This window comes from Bombus vancouverensis, chromosome 3 (genome assembly GCF_051014615.1).
Source record: "Bombus vancouverensis nearcticus chromosome 3, iyBomVanc1_principal, whole genome shotgun sequence".
In the NCBI taxonomy this organism is placed as follows: Eukaryota; Metazoa; Arthropoda; class Insecta; order Hymenoptera; family Apidae; genus Bombus; species Bombus vancouverensis.
Genome location: NC_134913.1, coordinates 15,133,080 through 15,156,321, shown reverse-complemented (window position 1 = coordinate 15,156,321; position 23,242 = coordinate 15,133,080). Strand labels below are relative to the sequence as shown.

General features: G+C 33.0%; 2 protein-coding genes and 1 long non-coding RNA gene across 6 annotated transcripts; 2 read left to right on the top strand and 1 right to left on the bottom strand.

Moving 5' to 3' along the window:
- The first annotated feature begins 9 nt into the window (after nt 1-9).
- Rad17 (Rad17 checkpoint clamp loader component) lies at nt 10-5,666 on the top strand. 3 transcript variants are annotated; one of them, XM_076617471.1, is made up of 11 exons: nt 10-465; nt 980-1,135; nt 1,228-1,624; nt 1,705-1,861; nt 1,934-2,056; nt 2,133-2,311; nt 2,372-2,458; nt 2,519-2,709; nt 2,856-2,974; nt 3,103-3,234; nt 5,542-5,666. In XM_076617471.1, the coding sequence occupies exons 2-10, from the start codon at nt 1,121-1,123 to the stop codon at nt 3,215-3,217; spliced, it is 1,383 nt and encodes a 460-aa protein (XP_076473586.1). In that variant the 5' UTR covers nt 10-465; nt 980-1,120; the 3' UTR covers nt 3,218-3,234; nt 5,542-5,666. The 3 variants fall into 3 exon arrangements, with proteins under 3 accessions (XP_076473586.1, XP_076473585.1, XP_033184327.1); XM_076617470.1 differs by lacking the exon at nt 5,542-5,666 and having other exon boundaries at nt 11-165; nt 3,103-3,895; XM_033328436.2 differs by lacking the exon at nt 5,542-5,666 and having other exon boundaries at nt 11-465; nt 3,103-3,895.
- IP3K1 (inositol-trisphosphate 3-kinase-like protein) lies at nt 3,281-23,034 on the bottom strand. Of its 2 annotated transcripts, none has more exons than XM_033328438.2 (5): nt 22,165-23,034; nt 6,533-6,833; nt 5,439-5,647; nt 4,517-4,988; nt 3,281-4,368 (listed from the first exon to the last, which is right to left on the bottom strand). In XM_033328438.2, exons 1-5 carry the CDS (start codon nt 22,194-22,196, stop codon nt 4,162-4,164), a joined length of 1,221 nt encoding a protein of 406 aa, XP_033184329.1. In that variant the 5' UTR covers nt 22,197-23,034; the 3' UTR covers nt 3,281-4,161. The 2 variants fall into 2 exon arrangements, with proteins under 2 accessions (XP_033184329.1, XP_033184328.1); XM_033328437.2 differs by having other exon boundaries at nt 6,533-6,817.
- LOC143302515 (uncharacterized) lies at nt 9,517-14,603 on the top strand. Its single transcript, XR_013058106.1, has 2 exons — nt 9,517-11,826; nt 11,891-14,603. It is a non-coding gene; the product is annotated as an uncharacterized LOC143302515 (long non-coding RNA).
- Nucleotides 23,035-23,242: the final 208 nt, after the last annotated feature.

Below are 23,242 nucleotides of genomic sequence, written 5' to 3'. Positions count from 1 at the left end.
TGCGTTTTCCTTCTCGTTTTTCTCACCAACAGCAACAGAAACGAAATGTGCATGTAATTCGGTCGTTGGTCGCTAGAAACTCTCATTTCTAGCATATATTTTTTGGCTGAACTTTTTAACATTGGAAGCACGCTATGGACCCGTGTTGAGAAATTGTGAACTACGGTGTGTCTGTGAACTCAACTATATGTACCTATGCTTGCAGTCAATTAAGCCTTTAATACTATTATTATGTTATTGAATATTTTCTTGAACTTTTGTGCAAATATTGAAATGTACGATATTTAATCGATACCATACATACTGAAAGTGACATGTGTATTTGGAAACAACTTATAAAGTCACAATCTTTACTGTAAAAAGTGTTTTGGGTCTAACCAGTTGGATAATTTCAGAAAATATTTCGAAGTATTCTAACACGAATATATTAATTTATTCAAATACAATATTATCGATTTTTTTGAGGTATTAGTACAGAAATATATTTTTAAAAATTTATGTTGTAATTTCTATATGTATATCTAGTGTAACAATTTGAATTTTGAAATAAATGTCGGCTGTGAAAAAAGAACATAAAATGATCTTTATGTCGTTTGTTTTACAAACAGATAATTATTAATCAAATGTTGCGATATAATTAAAAGTTAATGGGATTAATCAATCAAGCGTAAAGGAGTAAAAGAAAAAGTATAAATGTATTTAGTATATTGAAATAATAATTGTACACGAGCCAAGTTATCTACACGTTCTTTGTTGCACATTGTTCTCACATTCTCTCTAAACACAGTCTAAGATCATGCTCTTTTCCCTAATTCACTCTCCCCTTTTTGGTTAACATATGGCTTATGTACGATACAAATATATTATATCATATTGAAAACTTGTTTTTATGCAAAAAGATATTTGAAATAATATAGTTCAACATATAAGACAATGTTACAAAGTTTTGTATAATTAATCGAGTTATGATTATTTTTAGACAACTATGAAAAATTGATATAACTGGAAAATATTTCTATGCTTACAATTACAACAAAAGATTTTATATATTTTTGTAATAATAATCTGAATTGTAATAACATATTTTGTCGCTATAAAGAATTTATATGCCCATTACAGTATGGCAAGTACAAAGGTATATTTTCACAGAATAAGTCCTTTAATTCTTAATGCATAAATGTAAATACCTTATTCACTGATGTTAAATATGTTTCTGTTTATCATTAGAAAAACAGTAGTTGGTTGATGTCATCGTTTGAATGTGAACCTATCAAAAGAACACCAGGGATTAAACGTAACATTTCACAAGTACTAGAAACTAGTGCTTTAGAAGTATCAAGCACTTATGATATAATGCCGAAAAAAAAGAATGCTAATAGCCTGTTTGCATTGCTGGAAGCCTGTGACGCACAAAGCCCTTCTGAATTAGTAGTTAGTAGACAAAAACAGCAAGAGATTTTAAATTGGTTACAATATAAAGTAAGGAAAGGCACACCTGCCATATTAATTTTATCTGGTCCATCTGGTTGTGGGAAAACAACAGCTCTAAGGGTTCTTGCAAGAGAAAATGGTTTCAATATTACAGAATGGATTACTCCTATTGATCAAATTATGGATGAAAATAGTAATTTCTTTCTTTCTCAAACCAATAAATTATTAGTAATATCTAATAAAGTGACGAAATAATTCTAAATTTTTGTTCAGACAGAATAATGAGACAAGGAGACAGATTTGAAGAATTTTTAATCAGAGCTACCAGATATAGTTCAGTTTTAAGTAATTATTCTAGTCGTTTACTTCTTGTAAAAGATTTTCCAAATGTCTTTTATGAGGAGAAGGAGAGTTTCTTTTCTCTTTTGCAGTAATTAGAATTATTTATTTTTTCTTTTGCCATTTTTATTGAAATATAGTTATTATAAACTTTAATTTTTAGAAGGTACTTTGAAATTGGAAAAGAACCTATAGTGTTTGTATGTACAGAAGTAGGAAATTCAAAATTGCTTCAAACGTTATTTTCTCCTAATATAAGAGAAAAATTTGGCATAGATTTAATTAAGTAAGTTTCTAAATATAATTATGTATTCATGATCTGTTCTATTATATATATTTGATATAGAACCTTCATATTTTAGTATAAACTCTGTTACACAAACTGCAATGAAAAATGCATTAAAAAGAATAACTAAGATTTTGAATTCAATTGCTGGGCATATGTTACATGTTTCACAAAATAAAGTTGATGAAATATTATCAAATAGCATAGGAGACATTAGAAATGCTTTGTTAAATCTAATTTTCATTTCATTAAAAGGTAAATATAATAAGTTATAATAATACGCTTGATTTCTAAATGACATCTTAATATCATTAGTACCAGAAGAACGAGAAAATAAATGTAATATTCGAGAAGAGTCTTTAGGGCTTCTTCATGGTGTCGGGCGAGTAATTAATCCAAAAAGTGAGTAGATATTTTGTGTACATTAAGATTTGAAGACTTGCTGAATAAATAAATTTACAGGAATTCAAACTGAAAACAACTGGAAATTTGTACATGATCCTGATGAAATAGCAGCTTTCTTCCAGTCACAAGCAACAGTATTTTTGAACTTCCTGCAAGAAAATTATTTGAATACTATGGGAAACATAGAGGAAGTAGATATTTCTACAAATATTTTAAGTATAGCAGATGTTTTAAATTCTGAGTGGCGAGTACGTTTATTATTTATCGTTCAATTAAAAAAATTGTACATTTTGTTTCATACACAATGAAAACATCAGTATTAATATATATATACATTAAGTAAAAAAAGTTATAATAAGAACTTAATTAAAAAAATTAATATTAAAATTTTCAGGATCCTACCTTAAATAAAGTTATTTTATCTTATTGCGTCCGAGGTTTAATGGTAACGAACCAAAAACCCGTTTCTGGGTGGAATCCTGTAAGAAAGCCACCAAGTGATAAAATCGATGCGTTAGTATAATTAGCATAGAAACTTACAATATTTAATGCACTTGTAATTGTAATATATGTATGTAGCATTATATATGATGGATTATATGTATATAGATGAATACATAAATGTAACATTATCTATGTAGGCACAAATGTCTAGCAGCTGCCGAAATTCGATGGTACGATTCCATAATCAGTTCAAAATCGAAAAGTACATTGGAACAACCCGTTACCAACATCGAGGAGATTATTATTCAATAAAGTTCATGGATAATAAGGTTGTAATGAAGAAAGATGTATCGTATATATTTATTTATGCTTTATTTTCTACTAGAATCATGTAAATGTAAAATATAATATCGATAGAAATCGAATGACACAAATTTGTTTGAGATTTCTTAGTTTTCGAAATGTTTGTATATATTGTTGAATAATATTATTTCATACTATTATTTATTTTGCTTAACATCGTCTAATATATAACAATCAGTATTTATGCAGAAAAACAAATGTTAGCGGGAATTACACTGATAAATACAATAAAAATACGTTTCGTGTAATTTATACGTCTTAAACGAAATGCTTTATTATAAATGTTCTTTCTACTAAAATTGGCAGTTAGACAACAAAATAATTTAATATAAGATTGTTACTCAGAATTGTTCGACGTAGCGAGTATTTTATTCAAAAAATAGACCTTACAATCTAACTTTTCTTCATAAATAATTATTCTAAACGATTATACTTAGTTAACACTATATTTGTACATCAATGTAAATTTTGTACGCTCACTAAATATGCTGTAAAGCGATGTTTATCAAACTTCTTTTCGGTTAAAAGTAGTTCATAGAAAAAATGCAACAACAAGCAGTCTTCCGCCTCAAATACCTTGTATTAGCGTTTTGTTTTAACGTATTTAAATACATAATTTGTATTTTATAGGCAGTCTCATCATTTTTAATTCTTTATAAAGACCAATGATAATTATACACAGAAGTATAGGTATTAATGTTTTTAATATATCAATCGTATCAGAAAATATCTGCAAAATATGCGATGGAATTTTTCCAAAGAGAAAATTGGACATTTTTTATTTAGTTTATTGAAGCAAATAAAGAAAATAACGATAGCCGTTATTAGGATGACACCAGTATAGGATATTCATGTAAGTTGATTTCACGAATGAAATAGTTATTATACGAGAATTACGCGTTTGGAAGATTCACTTCTTCTATCGTAGAAATAAGATTATCGAGACCAAATAAAAAGCCTTCTTCGTGGTTGCCTTGTTCCCATGGTTTCCTGTGTGTCACTCTATGTCCATTTGGCAATTCTCGTGTTTTAGCAAAATCGATCAACCAAACGCCAACTTTATCATCGTCGTAGATCATAAAAATACTACTACCAATTATCTGGAAAAGAAATAATGTACGTTGTATCGCTTATTTGTTTTCCTAAAATTCTGTTAAAAAAATTTTTTAAAAACGAAAAGAGAGCAGTTCTTTTTTAACTGTTTTGATGTTCCAAGTATTTAATCGCGTATGTACAATTAATACATACTTCGTGAGTTTTGAAGTATTCAGACATCTCGATCTTTGAACGAAGATTTTTCAACCGTGCGAGCAGTTTTTCGCGAGTGTTCTCGCTTGTTCCAAGAAATAGATTCATAGTTTCGAGCACTTCCTGGTGTGACTTTACTTTCTTTAGGTCGGTGATCGGCGGACCACCGGGTAATTTCATAGCCTCAATTCTAAATCCGTGACTACAGGTCGAGCTCTGTTGCTCACGGAACTGCATGTACCGCAATTTAGTCACGGCACGTTGCTCGTGTTCTTGCTTGGTCGGAGCACTTGGATCAACGGCGATCATCTTTTGATATAGATCCGGTCTAGCGGTCGTCTTTGACACTTCCGATTCGAGGAACGTTCTCGTGCCCATCTTGATATCCATTACGTGCGGATCGTTGAAACCAAATAGTAAATCCTGTAGCTCTATGAACGTGTCACCTTTGTATTCCACTTCACGATAGTATCTAAAACATGAAAATGAAACGCTTTAAAATTAGATAGATAAAATGTTTTTTGACGATTATATCATTATATCGTTATATACTATTATAAGTAATTTACATTAAGAGATAACTAATCGGACGAAACTTTATCGGAATTTATAGCCTGTCGAAAAAATTGTTTGGTGTTAAAATGTTAAAATTGTTTAATTTCATTACAGCTTATCAATTACATATATCAATCGGTCTAAGCTTCGTTGATAGAAGATTACACGATAATTTACGTACTATTTGATAACATTCAAGTAGCTTTAATCCCTTTTAATTGTTGGTATATACATTTCTAAGAATAGTAAGATGCCTTTCTTCTTATTTGGAATTCTCTTTCACAAAAACTATATGCTATATTTATCATATATTTGAGACAATGAAACTTCTTACTTAAGTGATTATTAATTCATGTATTTTATTTACCTTGGAATGCAATCCCGTAATTCCTTGTCCTTGCTAAGGGCTTCGTAAACAATTCTCTCTGTATTTTCTGCTCCTCCAGTTTTTCTCTTCCAAACTGTTCCAGGCCCAGCGGGAGCGAAACCATCCGGATGCCCGGATAATTGAAACCAGGATTTTAATCTGTTCTTCAACAGAACGTCACTGGCTGGGGCTGTTAAATCCAAGGCGTTCTACAAGAAACAAATAAACAGTACAAATTTTCATATAAATACAATTAATAACTAGATTCCAGATATAATTAGTTCTTAGCAATGATAAAGTTTACGATAAAACTATATTCATAATTTGTTTATTTGCAGCTATTTAACAATAGATAATGCATACATGTAAAAGTAAACTAGTATAATTGGACTTTAGTATATATTATACTTTTTCAACAGATAATGGATCTTAAACGTATCGCTGTGATAATAGTAGTAATGGCAATAACAACAGTCAAATAGTAGTAGTAATAATGCAATTTTGTAAAATTAAGTTGCAACATTTTAGAATTTCTGAATATTTTACGAATATCAATTATATTTCAGTAGATAGGATAATTCATTGTTGCTTGTTGTTATTTATATAATTATCTTATGTATTTCGAACGTGCTAGTTATTTCTTAGATTAAGACTTTACCAAGGATGAATTTCTGCACGTCGATGTTCCCCGTTACATAGCTGTCAGACGTTTCGCTTTCAACAGTATCTCTACAGTGAAATATAATTGAGTAAAATAACGTTTAGGATAAATACTAAAAATAAACGATGTCAGATAAAGGAATAACATTTTACTTTCGTATAGTTCGTTTCTTTTATACGAACAACAAATATATACAAATATATACATTATATCGGAGAAACAACGTTTAAAATGGAAAGCATTCTATTGTATTATCCCTTTGTTAAATTCTTAATATTTATTAGCGCGTACGCGTACAAATTTTTCTATATTTTATTTCAAATTAAAATTTATCGAAAATAGCGATAGAGATTCCATTTCACTGACTACTCTCAATTATTAACGATTCGACGTTTTTCATTAGCGAAAAAGTATAAAACGAGAGGATGAATACCAGCGCTAAAAACTTCAGCGAAAGATCCTCTTCTGGCATAGTGGTATCGGAAAGGACCAGTGGAAACTGTTCCATTTTTTGTATGGTCGCTGCATCATTAGGCAATTTGGCAAGGGCTCCGGTCGAGCTAGATCCAACACTGTTGGACCGATTCGAGCCCATAGAAGTGCCCCTTCGCCATTGACGGAAGGCGCTGTAAGTGCTGCTCGACGAAGCATCCTTCTGCCTTCGATGTTCCTTGTGGTTCGAATTATGATTCAGTCGCGTTTGCTCTTTGCTCGAAGGCTGTAACCAAAAAAATCTACTAAGAATTTAATCTAGCCGATACGATTCTAGTTGAAATCGTTGCTCGATTATTTCGAAATTAATCTCTTTAATAATTTCCGTATTCATTCAGAGTTCAAAGATATTTTATCTTCCTTAAGTATTATTACACTTTGACTACTGTATAGACCGTTTGATACGAGAGAATTATTCATTTATACGGATATTAAGACTACGGATTTTTATGGATTTATAGAAAATTTCGAAGCTACAAAATTATATCGAATACCCAAAATATAGTACTTGCTATAATATTTAGCAATTAAACAAATATTTTCTACCTAGGTTAAAGCAAAAATTCGCATAAATATCTACTACTTATTATACTATAGTTTCGCGTTATATCGTATACGTATATCCTCTTCACTTTCATTAAATATAAAACATTTCGTTTGCAAAGCACAGGTAGCTGTTATATAATGACATTTTTTACTGCCCTCAAGAAGGAACGAATTTATAAATGAAGAACATGATTAAACTGCGTCGTTTAACTGTACGAAAAGGATATTCGGCATTTATTTGCAAAATTCGACGCAGCTGAGTAACAGAATATCGAGCCTCGGCAGCGTAACGTCAGAACGATAGATATTCGATTATACCAAAAACGACCGTAGTGAAACGTGTGGCCAAAAGTCCAATGGATTTCGAAAATAAATTTACACACCTCCTTTCTATAAGATAAAAATAGTGTGCGATTGTTACGCGACTCGTGCATTTTGTAATCAAACACCGGTTCATGTACGAAGAGGGGAAAACACGAGGAATGCCCGTGTCTCCTGATTTTCCAATTTACAACACATTTCCTTCGCGAGAACCGAAGTCGCTGAACTATCAAATCGCAATGATTATAAATTAAATATCATTACTGACTAATAAAAAAAAAAAAAAAAAAAAAAGGAGAACAAGGAACGTCTACTGTAAAATAAATATTTTGTTAATCATTCTTTTTTTACGACCTCTAAGTTCCTTTTCTATTCTAGTGGACTAAAACATTAATTTTCTCGATAAAAGCTATTCCGTGGCATTCCTTGTACTTTGCCTTGCTCTTCGTATGAAATCGAACGTATCCTTCGTTCGTCAATCGAAAGCGACTGAAGCAAGGAGTAAGGAGAGCGTGCAGCAGGCGCAATGCACATGCCCGCACGTGGTCCAGCGCACGCAACAAATCGAAATCCATCGGCAAGCGTCGTTAATTGAGTTTAACGAGTGGCGAGCGTCTCGTGCTAATTGCCGCAACGCCATTCATAAATAATCCAATTAAGACGTGTCACGTGTATTTTTCGCTGCGAGTGTCAAGCGAGTCGCGATTGTAACAATTGAACGGTCGACGCGCGTAATGTTCGGATAATTGCGTGTAAATTGGTAGCCGGAACTAGACACGCGGAACATATATATACATATGTATATATACGCGTAGAGAGCTGATAGAGTGTAAATGGAATGTAAAATGGAAGGAAACGCGTGGTTACGAGAATAAGTCGCTCGTATCGACAGAGTTTCTCTAGGGACCTTTAAGTAAGTAATTTCCGATAAACCTGACGTTATCTAACGTCGAACAATTTATCGGAATTTTATATTTTCCTAAGGGTAATGTAAGTTGATAAGTTTCGTTTTTAGGATAACAGGCACGAACTTTTGATCTTTGGTTTTGTCACGAAAACTGATAAAAAACCGAGCATGTAATTGTAACAATGATTAATAATAACAATGATCAATGATTAATCCTTCGATTAAATGTTTAATGGTTTTACGCATAGATTACTACCTGTTAAAATACAATATGGACGAAGATCTTTCTCTTTATACCGATAGATAGATACCCATAGATCAATTTATAAAGAATATATCCAGTCGTTCTATTTTTAGTTTACCATTCCGATACACAGTTACGGTACTATCTGTTCGATATAGTAGTATTTTTGTCGAATATTTTCAACGTAGAATAAATAGCGTGGCTGTTGAAAACAGTTGGTTAATAGCGTGACGAGAAGCGTGCTTCGATCGGACAGGTGGTTCGTCGTGGAATTCGATTTCGCGATACGCCATTCATTTTAATTTAGTCGACAAGGTCCGAACGTGAGGACATGGCAAAATTATACCTTGCAATTCCCCAATGTGATTCCATATTACAATGGCGATTGAGATTGGTGGCGAATCGAATGATTGATCGACATTGTTTCTGAATTGAGCTGAGTTAACGATTGTTTGTTCGAACGATTGTAACGTTGAGACGATAATACATACATTTAACGTTCTTTGATCAAGAAATATAAAGCAAGAACTACACGGTGATATTGCTACACATTTATAAAGTTCTACGACAAATTGTATATTTGTGTACACAGTCAATTACAGAAATCTACATACATCCTTTAGATAGAAAATATTATAGTAGAAATTCTTTTCGACACACTCGGACGCATATTAAGTTAAAATGTAACGCAATTTATTTACTTTCACCTTTATTATGAAAAAAGAAGCAAGAAAAATATAAAATACAATGTCGTAGAAATCACGTGCATCCGTTGTATCTACGCGAAATCATACAAATGACGAGTTTAATGTAATATTAAACCTTATAGGTCTTCCTACTGACATTGAGAAAAGGAAAGGTTTCGTAACTTCTGACGTAACTTTATCTCAAGATATTTTCGAAATAAATGTTTTAATACTTTATATTTCTCTTAGAAATTCATTAACGCATTAATGGCAATTGTATTGCCACGTAAGCATAACAAATTTTATTGCAAAGTGTATCTTTATTTCCTCTGCTAAATCACATACGCAAAATTCTATAGATAAATTTTTCTAACTCGTTGATACACATATGGTGGTTGGTAACTGGTGGTACAAGCGGAAAGGGGGTGATTCTACGCGAAAAAACAAGTCGAAAATATAGAATAAAAATTTTTCGTTCGAGGCTTTGTTTTCGAGAAAATCGACTTTGAATTTTCGCTCGGTACGCGCGCACTTTATCGCGTCTCGTTATAACGGATCTCACTGTAGATCGTTGTCTCGATGGAAAAATTAAAAAAAAAATGTTTATTCTATATTTTCGACTTCTTTTTTCGCGTAGAATCATCCCCTTCCCGCTTGTACCACCAGTTACCAACCACCCTGTATATATATCAGTTAAAAAAGAAAGAAGAAAGGAATTTAACCATTTCATTTGAAATAATTTAATGCATCCGATTGACGTTGGCTCGTCACCGTGATCCGCGTTGCTCGCATTTCAAATGAATATATACGAGGGTCGTTACACTGTGCGTAACCAACCAGTATATTTGATCGTAGTAAACAACCACGTGGCAATCAAGGAGATTCGAATTGCGCTGGCGCAACAGTTATTGTCACGATGAGAATTACGTCAAATGCTAGTTAGATGACCGACTATAAATAACCATAGAAAAGCAGAATATTTTGCGAATAAAACAGAAAAGTACACCATTCTTTAATATTAGATGTCTGCTTGAACAATCGGCAACGCGCGTGTATAACGCGATGCGAGGTAAAATGTAACTTACAATTTCGAGTAATTTTACCATTTGCGTTCAAATATAGGTGGACTAGGCGTTTTTAAAATGAAAATTTTATCAACAGTATAATGTATCTCGTTTCTCGTTGCAAACGTATCGTTGCTTGGGCAGATTTTGTTTGTGTCACGTAATTATACGTTTGAAGAGTCATGAGTCAGTACGACTGATTATGGCAAACACGATGATAGTTTCAGACAATAAAACTGTCGTTATTCGATCCTATTATTGGTGCGGTATTTCACAATGGTATATTTTCTCGTTTTTGACGCGACGTAGAAATAAAAATTCACCACGGTTCTCTTATGTTTTTACGTATCGTGTCTACGTGGTTTATAAATCAAATTTCTCTGTTCGATCAAAAAGATATAAATACGAGCTTACGACGTAACGATAATTTGCAAATTAAATTTTTCTGCTTGATTAGATCTGAATGTTGAATCGAAACAAGTTGGTATAAACGGACTATAAATCACGGTAGAAGGAACACAATTGCTTGGATCGTCCGATCGCGAGTACTCGCAGAGTCGATAGAGGAGTTCAGGATATTTACATTCGATATACGATCATGATCGATCGGATGCCGGTAATCACGGCACGCTTGGAATAAAATATGTAAGGAATGTACGTGTATAACGAGCTGTCTTCGGTGCAAATGTCAACATATAACCAGCAAAACAGCTTTCGAGGAATGGTTTATGAAACGGTAGATCGAAAGCTACGCGTAGACAGCAATGACGTTGGAAACTCGGTTTTACGATCTATTTTTTTTTCTTCTTTTTTTTATCTTGAATCGTATTTGCGATACATTTATGCGTTGTTCGGTATCGATAACGAAATCTATAGTCGAAATTCTAAAACTGATCCGTCAACGTAAGAGGACACAAATCGTATTCAAAATTTTAATGAGCGAATAAACATATGTTAATTCGGCATGATACTTTCAGTGATGAATTTCAATCATCAACTGTTCTGCAGAGTATGGAACGGATAATTACTATGGTTTTTTAGTATTTTACTATGTGTTTTTAATCGCTGTAGATTTTAAGATAAAAGTTATCTTTCTTGCGTGAAGTACCGGCGCGTATAATCGATCGATGGCTCTATCAATATCGCTGATTAAATCGACATGGATCTTTGAGGATTTTGGAACTTTCTTGCTACTCGGAAGCATTAGAAATAATTATACGAAGTTATAAGAAACGAGGCTGATGATTTTCATTTTCGTACAACAGAATATATACGGTAGAATATAAAGATTCGATAAAATTGATATCACTCTTTTTTTTTTACTTGAAAACAAAAAGGAAGAGGAGGAGGAGGAGGAGTGTATTCTTTTGTTTGACAAACGTGTCGAACAATAAATCACGCACCTACGCCTTAGCCTTCGGCTATATCGTCACAAGAACGAGGAAAAAGAAGCTTGTAACTCGTTTCGTAAGTAGAGTCGTGTTTTACGGAGCATTGACGTCACTGGTGTATTCAGATTGCATTGTTGCAGATAAGTTTCAATCGAGCACCGTTCCAGTTTTAACGTTTAACAACGGGAGCCACCAGATAAGCCAGATTCACTGCATATCCAACCCGATAAGAGAATCCGAGGGGAAAAACAGGATTCATTCGTAATTCACACTTCTAAACATTTTATGTTATATTGGCCTTATATACTGGCTACAGAAAGTATTGGAACATACACTTACCTTTTAATAAACAAAATTTCATTTTCAGAAGAAGACATTTTTTTTAATCGTACGAAAGTGCTGCTAGCTAAACTACCGATACGAAATGAATAATATGTTTTGAATCTAATTAATTAGCGTGTAGATGCTATAATAAATACAACAGTGTACCAAAGCTTTCTATAGTCACTGCATAGTAACTTGTATTGTCGAAACGCACGGTTATCCCCTTTTTATTATTATTATTATTATTTTTACTAATATTATTTATTCTGTATTATTACATTATTTCGCAAAGCGTCACAAATAACGCGGCAAAATAGTGGAAAAGAAGTGCGCGCAACGCGCGCAAACATCACGATCGCGGAAGCGCGATGTTTTTCTTTAGAAGCTTGCGTCGTCCTCGATAAAACGGATGGCGAAATTTTCATCCGAACCATACACCAGAAAAGCGACAACGACCTCGGCTCAAGTGCGTCAATGCACGAGCAAGACGATTTGATAAAAGTGCAACCGTAGCTTGTCTTCTTTGCGAAAGCGAGGCGAATTGTTGTCTGGAAATAATGGGATAAGATCGCGTACACGCGCCTTATATTATTTGCTGATTTTTATTCTTCGTGACTGAATCGCGAACGCCGACCTCTTTTCGCGCACGAAATATCGCGCCGCTGATCTTAGTAAATTGCACGTCGTTTACAGAAAAATTGCTAGGAAAAAGTACAGGAAAGTTCAGGTTTAGATTAAACAAAATTTGGATACTTATCTTCGATTCTATCGTGTTCTTACTCTTATAGTTTACTATCTATTGTGACGTAAAATTGCACATTTTTCTACTTTTAATATAATAACGATCGAGGGATATCTTTGTTCTTTGAACCATTTTATTTGTAAGAAGCGCGAAACACGCAAAAGTTATAAAACTTACGTCGAATGATAAAACCAAGTATTTAAAAACTGTGTATATTTTTTAATGTCTATTGAAATGTGGCGTCCGTTTCACATCCATTTTGCATAGACTAGAAGAGCACAGCAGGATTGAAAAAAAAACCAGAAAGAATAATTTTCAAAAAACTACAGAGTCGAGTTTCCGAATTCCTGTTAACCTTTGGTCTACGACGAACGATCCGGACAATGTACGTCTTTTCAAAGACACTGGAAGAAAACTCGTTTCGCTATTAACAATTTTAATCATTTTGTTTAGAACTGTATAGATTTAACGATTTTAAGTTTCAACTTAGACTGCAGAGTTAAGCGATAGTACACGTCGAGTTACAACGTAGGTCTTCAAAGATCTATCGAGTTCAAGTTCGTATATCTAGATATTATATTGCGCCGCCTTCGCATCGATTTTTATGCAAGCGAAAAAGTCATAAAGATCAGCCACTCGTTGATTATCATCCGTTTGGATGATATTTGAACATCACCTGTAAGAGATTGGTACAACCCCTATGGAAAATATTCATTACGATCAATTCTTCTTCTTTCTTACGTCATATCCTTCGAATGTTAAGGTAAAAAATGTATTAAATCGCTAATGACTGTATTGTTTAGGTGCACATAGGTCAACATCAACATACAGGGTATTCGGGCTGTTCCCAGCGTTTTTCTTGTAAACGATCAGTATGCGGAAAAAATGAAAGGGGAAACAGATGAATGATTCGAACTGAGCTACATGTTCGCGTGATAAAATTTTGTTCACAGCAGCAAAAATGTATGTGCATCTTGCAGTTGCGCTATTTTTTTGAAACGGAAACCTTCTCTGTTTTTTGCACACATCGAAGCCTCTCGTCGTTCTACGAAAAAAACATGTTCGAAGATTCGGTAGTCTAAAAGATATTGTAAGGCAAAGAAAATATAAATACGAGAGTACTTCGTTACATATTTCTTCGTTCTCCATATGATAAGTTTTGTATAAAATTAGTTAAAATCTCTTTGAAATCAATCAGTTTTCGACCATGTTTAATACTTGATCTTTTCAATTGATGAGACGATCCGACGAATGCAAAAAAGATATTATCGTGAATATGTATTTCGGTCTAAACCGACCATCTGTCTTTTCCGCTTTTTTCCTCATACTTGTCGTTTACCATAAAAACGCTGGCAACTAATAACATAAACACCTTCTATGATAAAAATGGGAAAAGTAAAAAAAAAAAAAGAGTACGAAGTAAGGCAAATGCTAAACGATGTTAATACGTTTAGTATCATGGATATTTTTTTACCAAAGACAGGAATTGTTGTAAGTCGGTTTGCAGAGTGCTTATTCAGTCTTAACGCTCAATTAGTAAGACGATACGCTTTTTACGTAATCGGACGAATTGAATTTGATCCTACTTAAAATACTATAGAACGTGCAGTTTCATGTATTTTATGCTTATAGCTGCACGTGTATGTGTTGAGACGTGTGTGTGTATATGTAAAAAGTGGATTAACTTTGTTTAAAGCTAATAAGTTACGAACCTGAGTATATTACACGTATATGTGTCTTTATTAAATTTGAATACGTACAATAAAATTATCATTAAATTACCTATATATTTTAATTTGTTGTTAATCGTAAATTTTACTCTTTTTTTTACTTCCATCTTATTTAATGCCCAGCCATAAAGTAACAATAACAGACACGATGATCTAAAAAAACATTTTGAAAATTCTCGATTTTATTTTAGTAGGTTGATGTTAATGTGTTGTTTAGGAGTTCAAGATAATAGCATATCACGCTTTTAATAACCAATTTTTTCCGAGATAATAGTGACGATAAAATATGACGTAAAATTAATAAGTCGATGTTGTTATGGTACTGTGTTATGCTACGTAAATCTTTCATCATAGTTATGCCTAAATTTTTTTTTTATCGCATCTACTAGCTATTACGTGCGTTATAATATGCAAATAAATATGCATTGCACAAATACGAAAGGTTGCTACGATCCTCGGGAACTTCTCCCTGCGTCAGAAGAAAATAATCTTCTTTTTTCATAGATGACATTGATTAACAGTAATTACAATCAATCGTTATGCAATTTTTTCAAGCGCATGTAAATTTCCTCCTGTAGTAATAAAATTCTAGAATAGTGTAACTAATTTATACGATACATTCAAATTCCTCCGTGATGTATTAACGTTGTTATTGTATTGTCCTCTCTTTCCCAAATTTCCATATTTATAACTTTTGCCCTTTTTTTTATTCTGCATAGAAGTCAAAAATTTATTACAATTATATATCAGGTTTTAACGTTAACAAAATCTCGAAGCAATAGCATATTTCTGGATATTTCTCCTTGTGTTTAATACTTTTTTAGATACTAGTAACAACTTTCACAGCGAAAGACTGTTACGCGGTCGAATTAAGGAAACGAACAACTATGTCTGTAACGTGTTCTAAGAAGAATAACAATCTTGAAATTCAGAATAGACGAAGCGGAAATCAAGACAAGAACAAGATGAAAACGAGGCAGAAACATGATAAAAGAGGCAAAAACAAGGTATAAACGTGATAAACGAAGCGAGGTAGAAACGAGGTCAAAAAATGTCGTAACACGAGTATAAGAAATATAAAGAACAACAAAAAGCCAGTTTCTCAATTAAAATGACGCGGAAATTAAATACTAGATCGACGTCAATGACATGATGCATATGTATATGTATATTACTTGTTGTCGCTTTAAGCAAATGAGGGCTCTAAAATGTCGATCAATGATCCCCTACAAACGTGACCCCACAGGAAAAAAACAATTTATAAATCAAGCCTGACTTTATATGTACTATCATCAATCGAAAGCCATTCGATCATGTGGTTATATTTTTTAACGATAACACCAACACGCTATTTGTTATTAAATAGACATTTTCCAATTCGTCAACTAAATATAGTATCGTGTATTTGCCTATATGTATATCCTATGTTTTGCGTATGTAAAGCGAAGAAAATAAATTTTCTTTTATACTTTAAATCTGTAGAACCTGAATATATAAATTTTATATTAATACGATATTAGTACAAGTTTGATAATAAATATTATTTGGTGAAACATCTTCTGAAAAAAGAAAAACAGAATAAGAAAGACTGGCGAATGATTTTTACGTAATAGATAAGTTTTGAGAGATATTTGTCTCGATTTTTCACGCTCTGCAATTATGATTAGGATTAATATTACTGTATTACATAATCAAATTGTAAAGAAAACAATAATTTATCAATGAAAAGGTACTAATTCGCTGTCTATTCAATTACTTGAGAAATAATTATTCTTCTCGTCTGTTTTATATTGTTGTTACAGCAGGTAATTTATTTTTATTGAACAATTTTCCTGACAGTCTGCATGTATAAGTGGGTTTCATATTAAAGAATATAAAAGGAAAGCGAAGTATAATTTAATTTACTGGGTAATACTGATCATTATCATTATAGAGACATTGTATGTTTACTCTGATATTATATTCTCCAGTGACGCATTATTACGATAAATGTAGGTATCTCGAAATATCAAATAAATTTGACATCTTTGTAGAAACTTACATGCTACGATATCGAATTCCAAGATATATTGACTTTTTCCTCTGAATTGTGTAATCAGTATTAAGATTTAAGTGCTCGAGTACTTTCATTGAACCAAGTTATGGTTACAACGTGCTTGGCATTTTCAGATAAAAGGAATAACACATGCTCTGTACGATGAGAATAAACGATTAATTTAAGAAGCTACATAATCGTAACTCTTGTAAATGACGATATGAACTTGCAGATAAAAAAGCTGATGTATATATGTATACATATATATATATATATATATATATGTGTGTATATATATATATACGTTCGATAAATAAAATCCATGTTAATATACTGTTCCTTAATCATTCTGAAGAACCTCCGCCAACGATATCCGAGATTATTATGATACGATGTATCATTAGAAGCACGACAATTTCGAAGCAGCACGCTCACAGAGATTTATCTTTTATCAATCGCGTATACAGTTTCGTAATCGATAAACATTCCACCTTAGCACATAAAAATGTGTAAACGCAACATCACCCGAACGCCATCATCCACGGTGTTTATAAACAGTTAAATCTACAAATGGTATAAGGTCGTACTAAAAATACTCTGCAATCTACGTGTCACTATACGTATCTAATTAATGGCTCGATTTACATAAATAGTTTAGCGACAAAGGTCGTGGCGAGAGCTATCGATCCTGTTTACGTGCAGCTCCTTTTAACCAATGATTCTTAACTTCTATATCATCTTTATTATTGTTCCTTTCTCTACCTGAGATCGATATCTATTTTTAGAACAAAATCGAAATGAGAAAAAAATATTTCTCGATGCTTCTTTAAGAAGATCATTGATATTTCTACAAGGATACCTTCACCTCATTGCTATTCTCTCTTCCTGATAGACGAGTGACCCGTGGTCCATATGAAACTAGTTTTTTAATAGTCTGCTGGTGTTCCAGATAGATCATTGGTCTTTAGACTCGACATTTTCGCTTTGCTCGCATACAATGCTCGTAAAAGTCGAATTCTGATATATGTAACGATACTTATGTAATTGGTATGGTAGGCTGTTAACGCGTTTATGATATACAAATACACGTACGATTGCAACCAAACTGATACCATTTGGCGAACGTATAGTATCTTTTTAACAGTGTTAATAATAATTGAGCAATTCACAGGCCAAAGTGATTAAATTCCACTTTTGGACATTTTAGTGCCGAAGTACTTGCTCGTCTTATATAAATTGATCGGTTTCCTCTGCTTTTTGTTTTGCCAAGTTTACCGATTTGGCAAGAGTAACTCAATTACGTATTGCATTATAATTTGCTACGTATTTGTTCTCACTGTTGTCGTCGAGAGTATAGGAAGCAAGGAAATATTTAATCGGTAATTTCTAGTCGATCGTAACGTGATTAATTCTGCTACTATCTGCTTGCACTTCTTTATTTGACTCTTATTTCCATTTTAGTGGAAAAAAGAATTGCAACGGAGGATCATGTATACCAATAACAGTTCTTCCATATTTTCCTCGCGTTTGGAGATACCTTTCAACATTAGGCAAAATACGATTGGGTCGATAATGAGCAGAAGAATGCGACAGGAATAAAAATGATAAAAACTAAACTTGAAATTTGGAAAGCTGAAACTGGTTGCACCGTGTATACGTAATTGATCGAATAACATGTAGAATATTTAAATGAACGTGGTACATATCTCGTGTTCTGTGTGGTTATTAGAATTATTACATTCTCCTTGATTGACGTCGTCTATTACGTAGCAAAAATATGCACCTTGATTTCTTCGTGGTGCGCTCATATCGTATCACGTGAAAGTTATCGATCTATACGAAAAAAAAGTAAAAATGAAAAGAAAAAAAACAAAAACGAGTTAAGAATAACAGGGCAATAAACAAACTTGAGTCGACTCCTCCTAATATTAAATTTTCATTGAATTTTGAGAATAAAGACGTAAACAATTTATTCGTAATATAACGATCAATCTCGACAGTTTTCGGTAATCATATATGTGTTATAATGATAGTTTTCGACCGGTGCTGCGTTACTTTTTTAAGCTATTACATGTTTTTTTCACTATAATTTTGTTATCGTCAAACGCGTCTTATCGATCAATCGTAATCGATGGAAATGTCGTCGATTAAAGGTAAATTTACAATAATTGCGCTGGATTTGTAAACATCGTGGAAAAAACCAAACTGGCAATGCTTGCTTCCACAGTGTAGATAAATAGTTAGATAGATAATGGATGGAATATGGAATGGAAATATGGAATGGAAATATGGAATGGAAATATGGAATGGAAATTTCATTCAAGGGAAAGAAGGTTTCGATACACAGAATGAGCGTCGTTTTCGAGTTTTCCTCTGCGTTAAAGAATAATTATTTACTATGTACGGATTTCACGAAGAACAAGAAGCTTCTCTCATCCAATTACAGAACATAAGTAGACCATCCATTTGTTGTTTCGCAGGGCAATGTATCTATTTACGAGGAATGATGTTATATATCGAAGCATAAGTAATTGAAAATTATGAATCATTGATGTCATGTAAAATGATTGTAAATTTATCGTTAAATATATTTTAGTATCTCTTAAGTTGTGGAGTGCAACTGCACTTTTCATACACACTGATAAAAACTGAATAAAATTAACGTATCTATACGCGATTATATATGATAATTTTGTTAGTCTGCATACTACAATTACGATATAGTTTCTGCCTTTGTTTTATTACTACTAAATGATTCTGCAGATACGTGAGGATTATGAGGATTGTTCTACTTTCTGTGTGTACCAGGTTATACGAAGTGTATCCTTCACGTTATAGGAATTATCTGATAGCATATTTATGTATACGGGCACAAATACGATTAATTAACGTGTAACCAAAAAAGCAAGTTTATAATTTTATAAATATGCTAGCATTAGTTAGTTAATTAAATTATTTTATGTAGAATAATAATTGGAATTTCTTACGTAGAAGGGTCAATGAATTCTTTGTATAATCGAGCGATACTTCGAAAATTTGGGCAAGAAAAGTTAGGCAAACTACACAGTCAAATGTTTCATGGTCATATATTATTATTATAGATAAAATATAGTTATAAATAAAATATATTAGTACAAGTATTCGTATAATACCTAATTTGTGTTCCTAATGTTTGCTTTGCGTTCAGAAACCTTGATTCCATTTGTCGTATAAAGCGTTTGGGAAGAATCACGTTATCAAATTGTATTTATGTCTGTCATAAGTTTGATATTCAAAGTATTTTATATCCATGAAAGTGATTGTTCCTTTCGTTGCATTTTTTCTTATTTCATAAGCAACAGTATAGTAGTATATGAGATATAATTATCAGCACGAGGAATTTCATAATTGTAACGGATCACACATTCGTTAATAACTCATATTTTCTTGGAATTACACCATAAACACGTATGAATTCCATGGATTTATTATCCTTCCTTATATCCCAATAGTATTAAAACTTCTCATTTTGAGGTAATTTTCCGAAAGATTTGTTTTCAATTGTATCTCTCGCCTAGTACCAACGATATGAATTCTTTCTTCTTCTTCTTTCTCTTTCTTTCTTTTTTTTTTTTTTTTTTTGGACATAGCAACATATTCAATTTAACTTGAAATATTGCTATGAGTCACACACGTACTCCGAATAAATCGTAAGGGCACTGGGAATTTAATGCATACATCGAAGGTTTACGAGTATTTTAAAACAACAGATTACTACGAAACGAGCAAGCAGCGTTTCATCGAATTACGGTGTTCACACATTCAAAGTACTGATTTATGAGTACTTTTATCGTTTCTTTTTCAATTGCAACCATCAAATAAGTTGCACGAAGTTAATGGTTTAACACGTTCTCTGTTCCAGATATAAAGTAATCCTTGAATTTGTCATCGAGCACCGCCTTGAATTTATTCATCTGCCTTCATCGAAGGTCGACTGTTCAAATTTCGAAAGTCTGCTCGATTTGTTTTCCTTTGAAATCTTTTTGCCAATTGGTCTCCTATCGCGTTAGCCGCTATCAATCAATAAATAGACACAATATAGATGGTAACAAAATTTTGACTTGCAGTTGCAACGAACAAAAGTGACGTACTAAAAATACAAGACCGGTTTGCATAGCTTAATTTTACTCTTAGCAGAAGCGTAACTTAGTCGCTCGGATAGACGATTGGACAGGTGCACGAGACTGTATACCAATGCAAGAGTCATAATTGGAAACTTGTACACATCCGTTATTATTAACAATCTATATCACAAAAATTCAAACATTTTCATCTTCGATTCAGAGGCTAATAATAAAACATATTTCATTTTCAATTTCTTAATCTTCAAGTGGGGTCGTTGAATCATAGGTCGGGTCATCAAACCACACGAGTTTGGCTTAGATTCGAGTTAATGTACACGATGTTTCGGAATATTTAATCTTAATTTATATTCTACGTATCCGTGCATAACTTATTAAATAATCTCATACAATTGCTTTGGAAATAAAGTTAACAGGTTATCGTGAAATTAATTAAAATATCACGTTCTGTAGTTAGAATATCTATGCGTTTGGATCAAAATAAAATAAACGAAATCGGTATTAAAACACTATCAACTTGAACACAGGGTCTTCATGGTAATTTAATTCAGATAAATACCAATAACTTGATGATAAAATATATATGAATCATAACACGTTCCAAATTCGGAATAAAAAAAGAGAATGTATATTTTTATCTGACAAATTGTCGATCATTTCTTTAGGAAATGAAGAAAAAATCCAAATTTTCTCGTCATCTCCAGCGACTGTTTTATTTCTAATCGAAAGTCAGAATTAATATTAAATGAAACACGCCGACGCTGTACGAATAAATACCGCGAAAGGGAATATAACGGCGAATTGGAAAACAGAACAATGTTACCGTTAACGAAGTCACATGTGAATACGGATCAATGTTTTACCAAGAAATACGGCTTCACAATGATTACTTGTTCAAATCGCATCATATTATGAGTCAATTCTTAGATGTACAAGTATGTAGTATCTTGTTTATCCGCGTACAATTAAATTCATGTATTTTACGCGAATAATAAAGAAAAAAGGAAACACGCAATCAGATCGTCAATCTCATTTTTACACACCAATTATTCGACCGTGGGTGGTTATGCATTTTTGGTAAATTTAGGATCCAAATATCTGCAGAATGCATATAATATACAAAAGTATAAAACGATATTTCAAGTACAGCGTTTATTATAAAATTTAGTAGGTGAAACAAATTTCTATTTACATTGGGGTTAGGTTAGTTATAAAGACATAAAATTGCATAAATATTCACAGTCTACCAATTATTTTTCTAACGTTCTAGACGCTTGAAAAAGCGCTATATTACAAAGTGTGCATACTACGAAGCATCTCCTATAATGAAACCCTATAGTTACACTACAGTCTATGCATCGTCGAAGTTTCTCGTACTTCGATTGACTATCGAAGGTATTCGTGGCGTGCTAGCATCGTGGATTGCTGGATCGAAGTAAGTTGTATCTTTCGACAGACGTACCTTGTTGAAGTGAGCTTGCAGAAGCCGCTCATATTGGTCAGCAGCACGGAGACAGAGCCTCGTGGTGAATGCTTCCATTCGTGCTGGTAGGGGCGCGTGGCAAACACTGCTTGACATTATTCCTTTCTTCGAGCTGGCACTCCTCCGGAACACGCACGCACAGTGTGTACAAATAAAATCGTCAGTCGCTACGCACGGACGACGGACGCACTTAAATCGCGATGATCATTTAGAAGCAAGCTAACCTCAATCGACGCTCACGAGTGTATCGGTTACTTTAGGCGTGGCTTCCGACACTTATTCCATTCAAATTTTCAACGCGATTTTCGAATTAATTATATAATAATTTTTCACACTTGTACAAATTTATTCTTATTATCTTGTCCTTCTAGTACTCCCGCGAATATTCGTAGATGCCTCTTTCGAGTGTACTTCTTTCACATGATACAAGCAAACCACTTTCACGTGGTACCTTCGAGTAAAAGTTAACTCTGAAAGTATGGATGTCAGTTCTTCACCTTTGACGTTGTCTTATAAGTTGGAATATCGAAACACCGGATGTTACGACGATACTGCTTCCAATAATTGATTTGTGTTCGCAGAAAGTGAATAATTTCTTAGTGACAATTTCGTTACTTTGAAATGCTATTGAAGAAGCGTGCAAGCAAAACTGTCGATATTGCGCGTGCGCTGTACAGATTAAACTACCCTGCAGAGGAAGTTAAAACGACAATCGTGATTGGTGGAATCGAATTCTTGTCAACGACTTAGTAAACCGTTCTGTTGCTTCCGTATAAATATAAATACGAGAAATAACGTAATAATTCGTTCACTACTTTTCGCTTTCTCAATGCATACTGAGCAGCGGAGAGAGTTACATGTAGTTTTATCGTCTCGACGCTCTCCCCTCCATTTTGTGTCGGCGTCCGATTCTCGCTGGCGCAGATGTCATGTAGGTAAGTATAAACGTAAAGTCAGAACAGTGAATAGGGCCATTATTCGGGTCACAGTCCCTTTTTATAGATTGGGTTCATTCCAAAATCACTATAATATTATATAACACATTTTTTAATCTCAA